The sequence below is a fragment of the Pangasianodon hypophthalmus genome, chromosome 10 (assembly GCF_027358585.1).
Source record: "Pangasianodon hypophthalmus isolate fPanHyp1 chromosome 10, fPanHyp1.pri, whole genome shotgun sequence".
Taxonomy (NCBI): Eukaryota; Metazoa; Chordata; class Actinopteri; order Siluriformes; family Pangasiidae; genus Pangasianodon; species Pangasianodon hypophthalmus.
Window position 1 is genome coordinate 12116524 of NC_069719.1, and position 18135 is coordinate 12134658.

The 18135-nt window shown below is 39.0% G+C and overlaps 1 protein-coding gene across 1 annotated transcript; it reads left to right on the forward strand.

The window, feature by feature from the left end:
- Positions 1–5756: 5756 nt before the first annotated feature.
- Positions 5757–15645, forward strand: cdc5l (CDC5 cell division cycle 5-like (S. pombe)). Its single transcript, XM_026934348.3, has 16 exons — positions 5757–5969; positions 7811–7914; positions 8488–8649; positions 8737–8864; positions 8971–9070; positions 9347–9565; positions 10100–10244; positions 10334–10522; positions 10642–10790; positions 10900–11062; positions 11166–11330; positions 11887–11967; positions 12159–12401; positions 12536–12733; positions 14734–14946; positions 15116–15645. The coding sequence occupies exons 1-16, from the start codon at positions 5925–5927 to the stop codon at positions 15221–15223; spliced, it is 2412 nt and encodes an 803-aa protein (XP_026790149.1). The 5' UTR covers positions 5757–5924; the 3' UTR covers positions 15224–15645.
- The last annotated feature ends 2490 nt before the right edge of the window (positions 15646–18135 follow it).

Here is an 18135-nt window from a genome sequence, read left to right on the forward strand (position 1 = left end):
GACAAGTTCTATGAATAAAGCATATTTCTTTTGTGAATTTCAGACCAGTTTGTACAGAAATATGGTAGAAATGTGGTTTTATTATGGAGGGAAGTGAGGCAGACTTTAGGTCAGTCTACTGGAGCAAATGGAGCACTGACAAAAAAATAGTGGGCCTCCTATTTGTATCTGTATTTGTATCTGTTTAGAACATATTATCTGTTTTTTGCAAAATAGTGTATTTATATTCGATTACATCCCTACGCCACGCACATCACAGCACAGAGGGTCGAGCAGCCCCAAGACTGCTCAGAATAATAGCAACAAACAGCACAAAAAACAAAGAGCAGAGCTTTCCTGACATTGATGAAAGCAGCAGATACGTCGTTGCACTCAATCCACAGTCAGTGGACACACAGACATGAAGATCAAGGCCAGGGGAAATCCACTGCTCAAGCTTGTGTCTGGAGCACCACCACAACAGTCAACAGTGGAAAAATTTGACCAAAAAAAAAAAAAACGAATAGCGTTTCTCCTGTTTGCGTTTGATTTTGTATTTGGTTAAAACACACATCTGTTCAATCCAAATTATGCATTATGTATATTATGTATATAGATTGTTTCAGCTATTCTTGATGGTTAATCATAGGATTTTTCTGACATATTTTGACTTCTACAAATATATTTATATATAAATATGTATAGTCAACTCAGGCATTTTTGGCATCATGAACATTTTACACAATAATCAAAATATTCCACTCAAGCATTTGAAGTGTTGTTTTAATGCTGGTTTTTCTCTAAGCAACACTATTGGCACTCCTAAGAGATAGTTAAATTGTTGCCCTTGATTTTTATTCCTCAGTCAGAAAATCTCAGTCAGAAAATCTATTTACTAAATATCAATTTGCAAGGAAGTAAAAGCTCTTTCAAATGAGCTTTCAGCACAAATAGACAGATGGCTGTTGACCTGCGCAAATCTGATAATATGCTGCATTCGACTAGAGGCCGTAACTCATAATTCCCAAACTCTGACCAGGAAAAAACAAAGAAAATGGCCCTTCAACTCAGAATTTGTACTCTGGAACTCAGGAAGGTCTCCTCGACTCTGAGTGCCTCTGAGTTCAGCAAGTGACATCAAATCAACATGGCTATGCACACCAGTAAACAAAGTAGCACTTCTTACCTTTAAATGAGTTGTGCTATATATACACACAGGTATTTTCTTTAGATCAATCAGCATACTGACAAATTAGCATGTTAAATCTATAACACTGACTATACAGATAACTGTTTTTAAGCAGAAAATCTGCATCACTCATCCCAGTTAGCTCGCTAGCTTGTTGCTATCAAAAGGCAAACCTGGAGGCATCCATGTTTTTTTTACCACTTTGTAGCTCGATTGCCCAGAGGTTGAAAATGACATCATTCCAAGCTCTGACTTCCTGTTTCAGAGGTAAGTCAAATGCATTAATAGCCACAATCAGGGCCACAGTAAAAATGAAATTCTGAAAAAGGAGAGGGCACATGAGCATATTACACCTCGTTGCCTCTGCCAGAAGGTTAAGATCGATCTTTCAATGACACAATGATGTACTAAGGTGAGTCAAATGAAAATTTTAAAAGTGAAACATAAATTATAGAAGCAGTATTTTAAATGTACCACTAGTCCATAGCCCCTTCTACTGTTACCTTAAACCTCTCAATTTCTGGATCTGTGATCTAAATTAAAGCAGGCTGCACATGTGCACAAACCAAATTTTAGAAAGAAATACAAAATGTTCTGCATGGTGCTGTAATACGTTGTAAGAGAGTCTTCACTGAAAATTCACTTCACTAGAGCTGTACAGCGTCCTCATATGTTTAAATTCAAAATATCAAATATTGCTTGTGTTGTTCATTTAATATATTCATTTTCCTGAAGCATTCCAGTATTTCTGGTGTTGACTGTATAGTGCATTCTGGTTATAATTCACTGAAGGGACCTCAGCCATACATGCCTAAAAATAGACAGTTCTTTAGTGGTGAGGTTTGAAAATTGTGACTGTTCTTGTTGGAAAATTAAAAATCTAAATTCATGTCAGCATTTAGTCCACTTAGTGCATCTCATAGTAGTTCTGTAATAGCAGCTCACAGCCACTTGAGTGTTCTCTCAGGTTTTAATAGCACAGAGATGACATCCTAGCTTGAAGGAACAGTTTATTCTGCATGACATTTCTCATGAATCACAGCCAACCTGCAGCCAAAGCTCTGTGAGGTGGAGCTCAGGTGCAGCTTCCTTTCTGATATAAGTTTAATATAATGCACAGACAATATAATGAGGCACTAATAGTGAATTGGCTCCCAAAATATATTCCAGTTGTATCAGAACATGAGTGTATCCAAACAACACCTTACCCTCAGTGTAGAACGGCAAAATGTGTCCGTCTCTCTCCAGGCTGATTCATGTACAGTGTGGACAGCCTGAAGCCATGTTCACACCTCAATTCAATTCAATTCAATTTGATTTATATAGCTCTTTTTACAATGAACGTTGTGAGAAAGCAGCTTTACAGAAATCTAGATATAAATTTTAAATTTATCCCTGACACCTGCTTTTGTTAGAAGCCTCATCTTGCTCAGTATCTGCCAGTTTCCCTGAACATATGCCAAAGTACCTCTACCAGTTGTGTATCTAGCATGGAAATGGATTGCCTACACAATGTTCTGGTTTGTTCCTCATCTACTATTACTCGAGCTCCACTTCCGCTCTGCCATCGCGCGCTGATGATCACACACTCCTGTTACCAGTTACTTTGACGAATTTTGTATCATTTAATCTTCAGTAATCACTTTATTTAGTGATTCAGGGTCACAGTGGATCCAGAGCCCATCAACACTGAGCAAGAGGCGGGAATACACCCTGAATAGGTGTCAATCACAAGGCATCATGCCAGTCAATCACAGGGCATCATGTACACACTTGTTCACATCTACAACTTAGAGTGGGAGGAAACTGAAGAACCCTGAGGAAACCCATGCAGACATGAGGAGAACTCTTGAAACCTGAGGTCAGGATTGAACCGGGGACCCTGAAGCTGTGAGGACTGCACCACCACGCTGCCCTCACATTTGTGCCTCTAGATTTAAGCAATATCGCACAAGCAAGAGTTCAATTATATCAAATATCGGCACGGCTGTTATTTGGCCTTAGGCACAAGCCTGCAGTATAACCGCACAATTGTGAGTGTGATATTGCTTTTCCACAACAGTTCTATAAACAAGAAATTAATATAGAGGAAGTGACATTTCAGACACAATATGGCAAATTTTCTCTTTATTTTTGTATATTTTCTCCGCTAGATCCTGAAGAATCTTCCAGTAAACTTGACATCCTTTCTTCCTTTTCATCTTTATCTGATGAGCTTTCATATTTTAAGCCAAAAGTCATATTCCTGAAAAGTATCGTTTGCCATGTCCACTGATGATGTCACTAACACTACTGTAGTAACGGTTTCAAACTAGGAAGTGGAATTTTACGAGGGGAACACCGAAAAGCGGAATGATACAAACCGTGAAGCGTCCCACTGCGGCTTATAGGAAATATAAGCACTCTTGGAACTCCACTCAACCAATCAAATTAGTGGACCAGAAGTAACTGTTGTATAAATATATTTATATAGCACTGTAGGCTTTACTACCAGATTACATGAGTTCCTAGTTTCTGTTTTTCTGAGTTTTGAGCCTCCTTGGTTTCTGAAGTTGTCTTTCTGTAGAGATGATGCTCCTTGGAAAAACCGAAGCCAAGGCCAGAGCAATGTAAACAAAGACTAGCACTGAGATCACATTAGAGTAAAGACTTTTTAATTCCTGGCATAGACCAGCATCACACCACTGCAGCTGCTTATAATGAGCACTTTTTAATTCCATTAAAGAAGATTTATCTTGATAAACCAAAACTGCAGACCTTTAGGGCACAATCTGTGTTTCATGGCCAACAAGGTAATAGCCACATCAGTCGCTATATCATGAGGCTCAGAGGAGTGGGTGGCTTTGTTTCTGACTCTAATTCATTATTAATAGCTCTTGCTGCGCTGGAACGAACAGCGACTCCCATAAAAGAAATCTCCAAATGGTTTATCTATATTTTATTGACTGTAAACAATGGTAGATAGAGCATTCTTTGAAAAGGAAATACAACACAAGAATAATTTTATGAGCCAATGAAATATATCCCATAGATATCCCAAATGAACTTCACCTCCTAGTCTGCAAATCAACCCCAGCTTATACTCAGTAATCAGTGAAATTTGTCATGCAGTGAATTTCACTGCTGAGGTGAATGTGATTATGTTTCATCTCTTTACAATTTATTTTTCATGCAATTATTCCAGGAGGAATCACTAGATGGCGATGTGAATCTCAGGCACGTTGTAGACTTACTCACATGGAAAAAGAGAAGCCTCGTGTTGCCAGATTGTAGTTAAACCCCACATTGGGGATAAATGTGAAAGAAAAAAAAAAACAATTAGAAAGAAACAAATAATGAAGTTTTAATAAATCAGATAGTTAACTGAAGTCTTGAACTTAATGGCCAATGAACTGATACTGCAGCACAAACAGATAATAAGCATTATGCCACAGCATGGTCCAATAAACAATAAGTTTATTGTCATATTTTTTCCATCCATCCATTTTCTGTACCACTGATCCTACACAGGGTTGCAGGTAACTCGGGCAATGAGGCAGGGGACACCCTGGACAGGGCGCAATTGCCCACTACAGACAATTTGAAAATGCCAATCAGCCTACAGTGCATGTCTTTGGACTGGGGGAGGAAACCGGAGTACCCAGAGAAAACCCTGAGGCACGGGGAGAACATGCAGACTCCGTGCACACAGAATGGAGGTGGGAATTGAACCCCCAACCACAGGGCCTTGAGGTAAACGTGTTAACCTCTAAGCCACCGTGCCCCCTCACAGGTGAAATCTTAAATCAGAAGGTCTGCATTCATTTTCTATAACAGAACAGCTTTGACAGTAGTCCTAAGCTATAGATTTATATTAATGCACTATTTCTAATATATTATTGTTTCTATAATAACAGCTCATACACGAGGACTTGGATAGTGGAAGCGCCACATAATCTAGGAATAATAAGGACATTTACAAAAAAAAAAAAAAAACATGTTCAACATAAAATGTACTATAAACTTTGATGTGGTGAGGCCTTCTGTCAGGAGACATTTATGTAACATTTATGGAAGAGTTTCCCACCATGGGAGAGTCTTCAGATTTTATTTATTTATTTGTTTGTTTGTTTGTTTGTCTTATTGACTTTGACAGGCTGAAGCTGCTGAGGAAGAAGTGTTTATAGCTGCTATAAGTGATAACAGGACATAAACTGTCTCACAGACAGTTCAACAATGTTAAATGTAACGATAAATGACTAAATACCTTACATATTGTTTTATAATAAATTAAAATTCATAATTGTTGAGAAGTTAATGTTGTAAAAAAGGAATAAAACACTCAATGATGTGCCGTTATAGGAACAACACAGCAGCACATCCCACCAAATCTCACCACATGTTGTTAATTATTTTCCTGTAAGAATAAATCCCCTCCTTCTCAACATTGTGTTTTATTCCTTATTATCACTGTATCGATTTGTTCAGTTGTAGTTATGATGTAGGTTATGAACTAGGCTGCAGGTATACAGTATCTCTGTATTTGATTCAGAATCTATTGTTTTGTCTAGGGACCTCGGTGAGGGATTATTTGTTCAGTATATGGCAACCCACCCCAGGACGCCATTGGCTCTCCAGCAGCGCGTTGTAAACGGTGCCATGTTTGCATGATATTTCTGCTGAGAGGCAAAACGTAACATTATACTTCAAAATTTGTTCACCTATACTTGTTTTTAATTCATTTTCGAGGGACGTGTGCGAGGACTAAACCGCCAAGATGCCGCGAATTATGATTAAAGGTGGCGTTTGGCGCAACACTGAGGTACGCTGATCAACACGGAGCTAAATACTTACACCCTGATGCTAGCTGGCTAGTTAGCATAGCTGGACAAAATTTCTAACTAGCACAGTAAACACTCCGGATAAAGTTAGCTGCCAAATATCAACTTAAGGGTATTTAAACATGTAGTCAAAAGCATACCTGGAACTTTAGTTAGCACATTAATTTAAAATATGCAGATAAGGACTTTACAAGTCACACCGCCAAGCTAGTGAAGCGTTAGCTTTCTAATTAGCATGCTAGCTGGCTAACTACCATACTGAATATATGTGGAAGTCTTGTGCATCTAGACAGAGTTGTCCATATAATATATAGCAAGACTTCTCAAACCTTCCCAATGTAATCTGGCTTCATGAATTTATTTTGTATGCAATTGAATTGCTTTGAATACACACTAGGGAAACGTGCAGCATCATATTTACAGTTTTTTTTTTGTTCCTCAGCTTTTCACCTCTGAACCAGTTAGACTGTGTTAAAAAAATTTAAATGCAAATGGTATATAATGTTTATACTTAAAAACAAGGCATTAAGCTTGAGATTCAACTCAAGTGATTGAGCTGGTCAGGCTTATAACTTATTAATAGTTATACTAGCTAGTAGAGGTAATGATCATGATGTCCATTATGTAACATCATTTAAAGACAAACTTCAGACCACCTGGCTGTGCTTCCTGAACACACAGGAGTGCCCCAGGCTAGAGCTGCACAATATATCGAAATTATCGAAATATCGCAATGTGCATATCGCAAGGGCTTGACGGACTGAATGATTTTATTACTTCAAAAAGATACGAAAAGTCACATTTTTAGGGCGACACAGATAGCAGAGAATGTTTTCTTTCCCTTAAAAGAACATGAAACATATATGTTGGTTATGTTATTTTCAGTTTTCAAATATATACATATATATATATATATATATATATATATATATACATACATACATACATACATACATAAAATTTAAATAGATTTTACACTCTTATAGCATTATCGTGCCGCATATCGCATTATTTAACAAGTTATCACGTATCACATTTTTCTTCAGTATCGTGCAGCCCTACCACAGACCCTACTTTGAGATCCGTATATCTGTGGATCCATAGCTATTTTTATATTATATGATCTCTACATTTTCGAGTCATATCGAGAACATTTTAGATTCCAAACATTAGTTTTTCAGCACAGAATTAAATGTTACAGTAAAATGTTTGTACATTAGTAAAGAAAGCAGCATATTATTTTTAAGACTTTTCAGATGAAAAACATAATGAAGGCTGCTGGGTTTTGCTGCAAAACTAAGACGCAAATGCGACAGTCGAAGTCTTCAGAAGATCTGTGGCTGGTTCTGCAAGATGCTCACTAAAACTGAACCGTACTTTTCCTTATAAAACTGCACGAATTGTACCTGAGACTACTATTTTATTTTTTTTTTAAGCAAAGGATCATCACACCAAATACTAACTTTGTTTCACTGATTACTGTTTACTGCTCTTTATAGAATTATTTTGAATGTAGAAACGTTTAATTTCATTATTTTTTCTTTGCTTTACTGCATTTCCTTGCATGTGCTTAAGACTTTGTCCACTGTACTGTATGCACATGTGTATAAAACGTTTAAGGCACTGTAGACCAGGGATAAGTAACATTAGCTTTTCCAGTTTGAACACTTGCACATTATTCTAGTTTTACCATTCTTAACTCAGTCACCAGTTTATTTTAAATGCACACATTATCCATTAAGATCTTTAACATGCTTTGTTATAAAGTTAGCCATGTTGACTTTTATGTTAAACCACCCATTCTTGCATTGTGTCTCTACAGGATGAGATTCTTAAAGCAGCTGTAATGAAATATGGCAAAAATCAGTGGTCTCGTATTGCCTCTCTGCTGCACAGAAAGTCGGCCAAACAGTGTAAAGCTAGATGGTGAGTCTGACTTTTTACTCTTTGCTCAGCAGTGCTGTGTTTCGTATTTGCTGCTCTTGTTTGTGTTGGTACAATCCATGGGTTCACAAACATTCTTCATCCAGGGACCCCTTTAACTGGGGGGAATCAATAGATCCCTCCAATTACAGAATTAATTTTATGAACCCGACCCAACTATTCACATATTAGTCTAATGCGTACAATAATGTTTTGCCTATTTGTTGGACTGTTTTTTTTGTTTGTTTGTTTTTTTCCTCCTGCATATATATATATAAATATCCTAGCTTTCCCATGAGGAAACACATTTCTGTTAAGTTTGTCATTGGGTCCAAGCACACATTATATAGAGGCATACAGATATAGGATTAAACCTGTTCACTTCAAGTGACCAGCCAAACAGACCAATAACTATAACAACACAAAAATCTGTATACCATTGATAAAGTTTTGTTGTGATTTCTACTGTAATAGAATAAACCATCCCCCTGGCTTTGCTGTTCTAGGTCAGTATCAGGTCATGTACTTGCATGTAATGCTTCAAATAATGACTCTGTTTTGGTTAATCTCAACTAGGTATGAATGGCTGGATCCCAGCATTAAGAAAACAGAATGGTCACGTGAAGAAGAGGAGAAGCTCCTTCATCTGGCCAAACTGATGCCCACCCAGTGGAGAACGATAGCTCCCATCATCGGCAGAACCGCAGCACAATGCCTGGAGCACTATGAGTACCTTCTGTAAGCGCGCTTTCTCATTGTACTTGTGTATTATTAGTAAGTTTGACTAAATAATGTTTTAACTACATTGTTTATTTCTGACCCCAGAGACAAAGCTGCCCAAAGGGACAATGAAGAAGACACAGCCGATGATCCTCGCAAGCTCAAGCCGGGGGAGATTGACCCAAACCCTGAAACCAAGCCGGCCAGACCAGACCCTGTGGACATGGATGAAGGTTTGCACACTGACTTCTGAGAACGTGCTTTCTTTGGCTGACCTTGAGTACAGTGCCATTTATTAATTTGCTAACAGTTAACGAAGTGCTTGTTTTTCTTCTGCAGATGAGTTGGAGATGCTGTCTGAGGCCAGGGCTCGTTTAGCAAACACACAAGGCAAAAAGGCCAAGCGGAAAGCCAGGGAGAAGCAGCTAGAGGAGGCGAGGTGAGATGACTAAATGGTGGATGTGCGTAGATATATATATATATATATATATATATATACACACACACACACACACACACACACACAGATAACTAAGGATTATTGGAAGGCTATAAAAATGCAGTGCACAAAAGTGTGTACTACACTGTAATGCAAAGAAATAAATTAATATTTTTTTCACATTTACTCAGTGGATTTTATCCCGAGTGGCTAACATTTTAGCTGAGCAGCTGCTGGCAGTTTGTTGAGCACCAATCCTCTTTGTCCCCCCCTCAGGCGCTTGGCAGCCCTGCAGAAGCGCAGAGAGTTGCGTGCTGCAGGCATAGACATTCAGAAGAAGCGGAAGAAAAAGCGAGGTGTAGACTACAATGCAGAGATTCCCTTTGAAAAAAAGCCTGCTCCAGGATTTTACGATACATCTATGGAGCAATACGATCCACTTGAGCCTGACTTCAAAAGACTTCGCCAGCAGCATCTCGACGGAGAGCTGAGAAAGTGAGTAACTGCTAGGCACATTCTCATGTATACAGATCATACATGAATGAAAGTGCTTTGTAGGGCTGTGCAATATGATGAGATAATATCAATATAACTGTCACAATAGACTTTTAGACAATAAATAGACAATAAACAGTTATTGTGATGTTTTTATATATGATTTTAAATGTTTTTTAGTAACGAATTTCATACTGTTATTAGAATCAGCTGATATGATGAGTTTTGTACTGTATCTTTAAATATTTCAAAATAAAAAACAAGTTAATTTTTTTAATATGCTTTTTTTTAATAATGATGCTTTTAGACATCATGTAAAGTATAATTAAACTCAGTTTGTCGCAGTTTTTAGATAAATTCATTGGTAGATTAATTGATGGATTGATTCACTGACACACCTAACAAGAGGGACTTGTTTCAGAGCATGTGTATTGAATTCAAATGTACAAGATAAGTGAGTCTCACTTACATCTTGTAGATCTTTGATTTAGTTTGCACCGCTTTAATTGAATGATGTTTTATGGACTGCCATAGTGAGAAAGAAGAGCGTGAGCGTAAAAAGGATAAGCAGAAGATCAAGAAGAAGAAAGAGTCCGACCTCCCCTCTGCCATTTTGCAGACTAGTGGGGTGTCAGAGTTCACTAAAAAAAGGAGCAAGCTAGTGCTGCCCGCACCACAGGTAAACAGTCATATATTCTGCTGTGGAAGATGGGTTTTTGTACATGTACATGGTTCTACAGATTTATATAAGTATGTTCTCTTGGTCAGATATCAGATGCCGAACTGGAGGAGGTGGTGAAACTCGGCCAGGCCAGTGAAATCGCTCGTCAAACCGCCGAAGAGTCTGGAATCACAAACTCAGCTTCCAGCGCTCTGCTTTCTGAGTACAATGTCACCAATAACAGCATGGCCCTGCGCACACCCCAGACTCCTGCAGCACAGGACAAGATTCTACAGGTATCTGACAGTGTTTCTTTTTCAGTCTGTCGAACCAAAACATTGTCATGTTAAAACCTGTTTGATCATAATTTCATGCTCTCTATCTGATCTAATCTGGTATTTCTTTTACACTCTAGGAAGCCCAGAATCTGATGGCACTTACTAATGTGGACACCCCTCTGAAGGGTGGTCTGAACACGCCTTTGCATGAGAGTGACTTCTCTGGGGTCACCCCACAGAGGCAGGTGATCCAGACCCCCAACACTATGCTCTCTACACCTTTCAGGTACTGTACAAAGTGAATATTTCAGTAAGCTCACATTAGGTTGAGTGCAAAACATATCAAACCAATGAAATCCTTAAACATGATCTTGAAATATTAAATATTTTGGCAGAACCCCTAGTCATGGCGCAGAGGGTTTGACCCCTCACAGTGGCATGACCCCGAAGCCTTCAATAGGCGTGACCCCAGGTCGCACGCCTCTGCGGGACAAACTCAACATCAATGCTGAGGATGGTGTGGTGGATTACACAGATCCAGCTTACGCCAAACACCTGGTGTGTAAAAAAAAAAAAAAAAAAAAAAAAAACCCACACGAGATAAAATCCTCTTTTTCTTGAGGATCCTGCAGAGTCTTAATATGTGATGTATATTTTCCAGCAACGGGAGTCTCGCGAGCAGCTGAAGTTGGGGCTTATGTCTCTTCCACTGCCCAAGAATGACTTTGAGATCGTGCTGCCTGAGAACGCTGAGAGGGAGATGGAAGAGCCAGAGGTGGACGAGAGCTTTGTGGAGGATGCAGCTGATATTGAGCTCCGTAAACATGTCAGGGATTTCACTTCTTCTGCTCCTAATAGTGTTTTATTAAAAATTTTCAGCATTGAATTCAAACATTAGTTCAGTTTTTAATGTTTAAGCGTATTTAGATCTACAGTAAACATATAAAATCAAAAGTACCTTAAACTGTGATGGGCAATATTGCCATGGGATACATCACACTAGTTTATTTTTTGGTTGGTTGGTTGGTTTTGTTTTTTCCCTTCAGGCTTCATTTTTCATCTTTCAGGTTTAGAAATTAGAACATTTGTAAGCTGTTTCAGCAGTGCGTAGGGGGTCAACTGGGGGGAAAAAAGGAAAGGATTTTTTAGTGTTTTCTTTGCAATTGCAGGTGGCAGAGATCACCAAAAATTACAAAAGTTACAATATAGAAATATAATTTGGCTCTGATTTTCCTGTGGCTAAATATCAGATAGCTTGCACTATATGTAGTGTACAATGGGTGTATAATGTATCCCTGCACTAGAGTATATATATTCTCTGCTGATGTCATACTGTATAGTAGTCAATTAATGTTTGCTGTTATTACATGGTGTTATTGCAGGCAGCCAGAGAAGCTGAGCGAGAGAAAGAGCTGAGGCAGAGACACACAGCAGTGCAGAGGAGTTTACCCAGGCCCTCAGCGGTAAGCGCCGTCTTCTGCAATTGATGATAAACTGTGGTCCAAATCCTCGTCATGCGTCAATGATTTAACAAATAAATTCTAAATCTGACCTTTTCCATTTCAGCTCGGTTATCTTAAGAGTACTCTGATAAGTCAGTCAAATGTATGCCATAGTAGTTGTGCTGTAATGATGAGTATGTTTCTGTGTTCAGGTAAATGAGACCATTCTGAGGCCTCAGAACGTGGAGCCTCCTCTCACAGAGCTGCAGCAGGCAGAGGAGCTCATAAAGAAAGAGATGATCACCATGATTCACTATGACAGTCTGCACCATCCATTCACAGAGCTCCTGGCTAAGAAAGGTAAAGGAGCAGGGTCAGGTTCTACCAACGCTGAACATGTTGCCTACCTGGAGAAATCGCCCTATGAAAAAGTGGCAGAGGAGGAACTCAAAAAGGTCAGCTTTGTGTGCATTAACTTTTCTTTTTATTAAATGCATTTTACACAGACTTACGAGAAACAATTCTGTGATGTAGCCTGTTCATGATTTAAATGAATACATGAGTTAATGGCATACTGTATGAATATCAGGCTAAAGAGCTACTGCGGCAAGAGATGGAGGTGGTGAAGCATGGTATGGGTCACGGCGAACTTTCCATTGAGGCCTATAACCAAGTTTGGGAGGAGTGTTACAGCCAGGTGTTGTACCTGCCTGGACAGAACCGATACACAAGAGCCAATCTAGCCAGCAAAAAGGACAGGATTGAGTCCCTGGAGAAGAAACTGGAGGTATAGCAAAATCAAACTGTCTTTTTTTTTTTTTTTTTTTGCAGTTCCTGCACATTACAGTAGGTGGCACTGGCTACTTATTATTGGCCTTATGATAGGTATTTGGTTGTCACTGTTCAGAATCAAAATGACAAATGTTTCACTTTTTTTGTCCTTCTGTTTGTAGAGAAGCAATTAATAATTAAGCGAATCATTCTTAAAGTAATGCCATTAATTAGTCTCTGGATGAGTGCATAGGAGGCAGTTAATATATTGTTAGCTCATTTAAAATGCACTTAGCGCTTAAAGTTTTATTTCTCATTACCACATCACTCAAGAGAAACAGAAAGGTCCTCCAGTCAATGTTCATGAATTTGAAGAGAAAATATGAATAGATTTAAAAAAAAAAAAAAAAAATGTGTTTTGTTCATGTGCCAACTCTGATTTGAATGCAGATACAAAGACAGTCAGTTGGCTTCAGTTTTAAGACTGGTATAGGTGCAAAGTTTCAGTTAATCAAGGCAACCCCTGTCTCACAAAGGGTACATTTGTTTCATATTTCTTGGCTGAAACATGGACGGAAACTTGGAGCCTATTCACACAGCAGCACACTCACAGGAGTGGGGGAGGGAGTAGAGGGCTAAGCGCCGCTGCACTCCCTTCATTCAGAGAATCAACAGGATTTATGTTAACAGCAGCTACATTCCACATTTATTAACAGGCCTCAGAAGTGGCCTGGAGTAGCGGAGTTTTAGAGGGGTTCAGGGTGATATCTGTGGCAGGGTCCATAAATGGCAGCACACTTTCACCTTACCCACTGGCTCAGCCACACAGAGTAAACAGAGCCTGGTCCCTGTGCAGACTGGATGTTAACATTGGTCTTGGGTGGTTGGATCACAAGTGGACACCTGAGGCGGCTAGCCTTTCAAAACTGGTGTTTGCATGTGTCTCGCATGCATGTTCAGTGATCGCAGTGATCACAAGTTGTCAGTAGCAGACTGCCAAAAGCAACCTGATGTCACTTCAAAATCAGACCCAGAAATACTAGCCAAATTGGATGATGTATGTATATGCTGTCATCTGACTGTCTAGCCCCCTTTAATGTGCTTTTAATATTCATGCAAATGAAAAGAGAGGAATGTAAATTAAAAACTGAGTTGCGTTGCCTACATAAATTGTCATTGTGTGGGTGGGACTGTCAGAGTTTAAGATTGCCTGACAAACACAGCTCTAATTAACCTGACAACACTGCACAGGGCTATAAACTCAAATATATGGTCAGTATTAAATAACAGTGTGGGTGTATTGTAGCTATACATTTTGTTTCTAAAACATGCTCAGCAGGCAGGAGTATCAAGCTCATGCCTAGAGATTTATTTGATTGCTTTCTGACCATTTAGTGTGCTTGAATGCTTCAATAAAGCTATTCTGTCCAACATCATAAAAAATGTTTCCTTTAACACTGCCTTCCGACAGCTGATTGCACACTCCCAAACTTTAAAGTTACTCCTTCCAGGCCATATGTAATATTTTAAAGACCATCATTGCAAAATGAGTATTACATAATGAAGAAGTATTAAAAACAACGCATGTTTATAAATCGTTATTTTACCAAGGTGCTAATATTGGCTCATATTAGAGAGAATCATGTGGCAGCAGTGCGTAAAATCATGCAGATGCGGGCCAGCAGCTTCGGGTAATGTTCACATCAACCATCAGAATGGGGGAAAAATGTGATGTCAGTGATTCTGACCGTGGCATTATTTGTTGGTGCCAAACGGACTGGTTTGTGTATTTTATAACTGCTGATCTCCTGGGATTTTCATGCATAACAGCCTCTATAGTGTCTTGTATATTATGGTTACACTGTCTCAGCAATATGTAGTTATAATATCATTTGGATTCACATCAGATCATATATCATCAGATGTTACAGGATTCATAAATTCTATTATGCAAGTTTGACAGCTGATTTGATGACCAACTAAAGAACTGCTCTGCGATTATTTGATGTGATCCAGGTCAACAGAGGGCACATGACAACAGAGGCTAAACGGGCAGCTAAGATGGAGAAGAAGATGAAGATTCTTTTGGGGGGATACCAGTCTCGGGCCATGGGTCTGATAAAGCAGCTCAGTGACCTGTGGGACCAGGTGGAGCAGGCCCACATGGAGTTGCACACCTTCGAGGAGCTGAAGAAGCAGGAGGACCTGGCCATCCCACGCAGACAGGAGGTGACTCAGACGAGCTGGCTGTAGTAGAACATTGTGCTTCTAACTTGAGATAACTTGAAATGAATTAGAATGTAGGAATGTAGCTGTTTCAACTTCTGGTGCTGTGTTTATGAGCCTATTAGACATAAATTGAATACAAGTAGACTGACAGCGTGCTTTCTTTTTTCAGGCTCTGAGAGAAGATGTGCAAAGACAACAGGACCGAGAGAAGGAGCTCCAGCAGAGGTTTGCTGATCTTCTCCTTGAGAAGGAAACATTGCTTTCACAGAAGTTCTGAATGTGATATGGGACTCTAAAACTCCACCATGGCTGTGTCTACACTGTAACCTATAAACAAAATACAGTTAAAGCTTTGGAGTGTTTTTACATGTTCAGCAGCGTTGATGTACCATGGTAATGTTTGCTACTGTACCTTCAGTTTCAGCAGCAGTCGTTTGATCCATATCTCACATGTCGTTTCAATTTATCTGGTACTTAAGATTTCAAGGACCACTCATTCATTCAGATTTTTTTTTTAAATTGTGAAATGTAACTCATTTTGTAAATAAAATAACAGACGTCTTGCAGGATGTTCTTTTTCCACAATCAGGATTCAGCATAAGGAGGTCTTGCACCTTTTCATTGCTCTGTCATTGTGCAGGGAATCAGAAAGGCTTTGAGAGTTCTGGTTATTTACGCAATAAATCATTAGCTTCAAAATCCCTGTGTTGCCGTTTTGCATTACATTTAGTGATCCTATACCTTTTCAGGATTCTTCTCTTCGGACCCAGAAGAGTTTACATTTAGTTGAAGTAAGCTGAACTGCATTATTGAATACACACCAATCCATACCTGTAAAACTGTACAACAACCTCTTATCAGTGATGCCAACTAGCTATGGATGTGTATTGCATGAAGAGGGATCTGTTTTTAAATTTAAATATAATAGTTTATGTAAAACAGTGTAATGTGCAATACACACCTCGAATTGCTTTGCTGTGTGCTGGTTTAAACATACTAAATTTAAATGTAATTTATTGCATTTCTCCACGTGTTACTAAGGGCTTATCCTAATCCCGCTTTAATCTAATATAAACAACGCAGCACCATGTCGTAATGAAATGTAATCGTAAAATCATAGTCCTCCACAGATTTGAGGGTGGGGTTTGAGGTTGCGTAATTTCACGCAAGACTCATAGAAATGATCTTTCTCCTTTATTTAGTTTTTTTATGTTATTATGCAACATTTTTGATTCTTACTGTGGCACCTGTGGTCCATAACAAACCTGACCATGCCCCCAATATAATGAAAACAACATACTAGAAAGTTTTGCATTTCATTTTCATGTCACATGTGCTTTGCACTTGACATGTTTCTACTGCAGTGATAAACGTATGTAAACGTGACATGCATCTCTTATCCGTATTCAGGGGGCTTTAACGCTTTTCGACTTGATCTGAGTTAATGGACTTTGGCAAGATAATGGAAGTTGTCTTAGAACATTATTAGAAATTACCAATTATTTTCAAAAGTAGTTACACTGTGTCAGTGTCCTTTTACTGCAGAAAAAAATGACTGCTCTTGCCTTAGAGCTTATTGAGAAGAGCGGATGTGGTTTCAGAGGCTGTCAATGCTCTTCAGTGTTCCCTTTGCCAGTCTGCTGCAAGTTTATTCACGGGCCTTTAATTATTTGGCTGATGTGATGAATCAAATATGACAGGGTGAGTGGCATCACTTGTCTTTGCACACGAGAGAAGGAAGTGATTATTTGTAAATCCATTAGTGCATGGCTCACTAAGTGCATAAGGTTTGGACATGAGCCAAAGACAGGGCTCATGCTACAATGGGCCATTTGTCAGTATTCATAGACTCAGATGTGATTTACCAGAATCACCAGAATGTGATCAAGCAGTGAAGCTGACTTTCTCTTTAATGTCAGTTTAATAGCAATGATCAAGAAGTCACTATTTTAGTGATTATCTAATAGTCATTTTTTAAGTTGGAGTGAATCGTGTTCAAAATCATATGTGGCAAACTGACAGCCTTCACCATACTTGACAGTGTGAATGTGTTAGTGGTGTTAAAAGGTTTCTTTCACTTGACACAAAGCAGTGGCTTCTCAGTGTAAAGGCTTTGTATCAGTGGAATTCTGTGTGGGTTTTACAGTCTGAGATGTTGAGAGTTGTGTGATTAACACCAGGTGTTACCAGCTGTAGCACAATGCTATCAGCTTTCACCAGAGTTCCATATTATGTACCATATTGTACTGTTGGATCTAGTTGTAGTATAAAGATGTTGTGCAACACAGAAGCCTAGGACATGGTTAGAGTGTTGTGCAAGTGCTGTGCATACTCTTTTTCTGTAATGTAATTTGAGTCTATGTTAGATGCAATGCAGGTCTGGTTCTGGTCAGACTGCCTTACATAGCAAATCTGTATCTGTCTCACACACACAAGAAATCGTTATATTAATTCATGCATGAAACAGATAAAATGCTTCTAGATATAGCAATTGCATCTGGAGTCTGTTTCTGTCCTCTTCTGCCATAAGGTGCAAGGACAGGTCATCATGAGGCTGAAGAGTCATTTGTTAAAAAAAAAAAAAGTCATATTGTGAGCTTAGAAAGAATATATGATCTGTTGGACCATAGAGGTGGATGAGCAAAGACTTTCAAATATGAAGAAAACTGTAGAACATCTCTAACTTAAACGAGATGCAAAGAAAAGAAAAAAATGAATAAAGCCAAGTTACAGTTTAGTAAAAACAATACACAGGAATACATAAAACTGTTGTTTGTTTCTTATGTTCTGCATTTCTGGTACATACTGTATACTCCTGTTAACACATTTCTGTTTTTTTTAACAAAAAAAATCAGTTACAGAAAACTTCTCTAGCAATGGGTGGAGCAAGTGAGCTTTTCACCGTGCCATTGTGTCTTCTGACATCAGTTGCTCCACCCTTTCAGTCTGCCTCCTCCACTTCCTTCAGGTCTTCCAGGGGACATGGGTAATTCCTCCTTCAATGCTCCCTCTAGTTTGCTCATCTAATAGCAATCCTATGTATGTGAGTGGGTCACTACTTTAGGAAAGGAATGGAGTGATCGTGAAAATAGTGTGCAGCCATTTCCTGTGAGTTCAGCTGTCCAGAAGGAGGGGACATCAATTCATTCTCTCTAGCGTCCAGTCCCAGTGAGACCTCTGCTCTCACCT

Coding starts and splice junctions, on each gene's coding strand:
- cdc5l (XM_026934348.3), top strand. CDS start 5,925: ATGCCGCGAATTATGATTAAAGGTGGCGTTTGGCGCAACACTGAG. Junction 8,650..8,736: donor GAGCACTATGAGTACCTTCT/GTAAGCGCGCTT, acceptor TTCTGACCCCAG/AGACAAAGCTGCCCAAAGGG. Junction 10,245..10,333: donor TAGTGCTGCCCGCACCACAG/GTAAACAGTCAT, acceptor TCTCTTGGTCAG/ATATCAGATGCCGAACTGGA.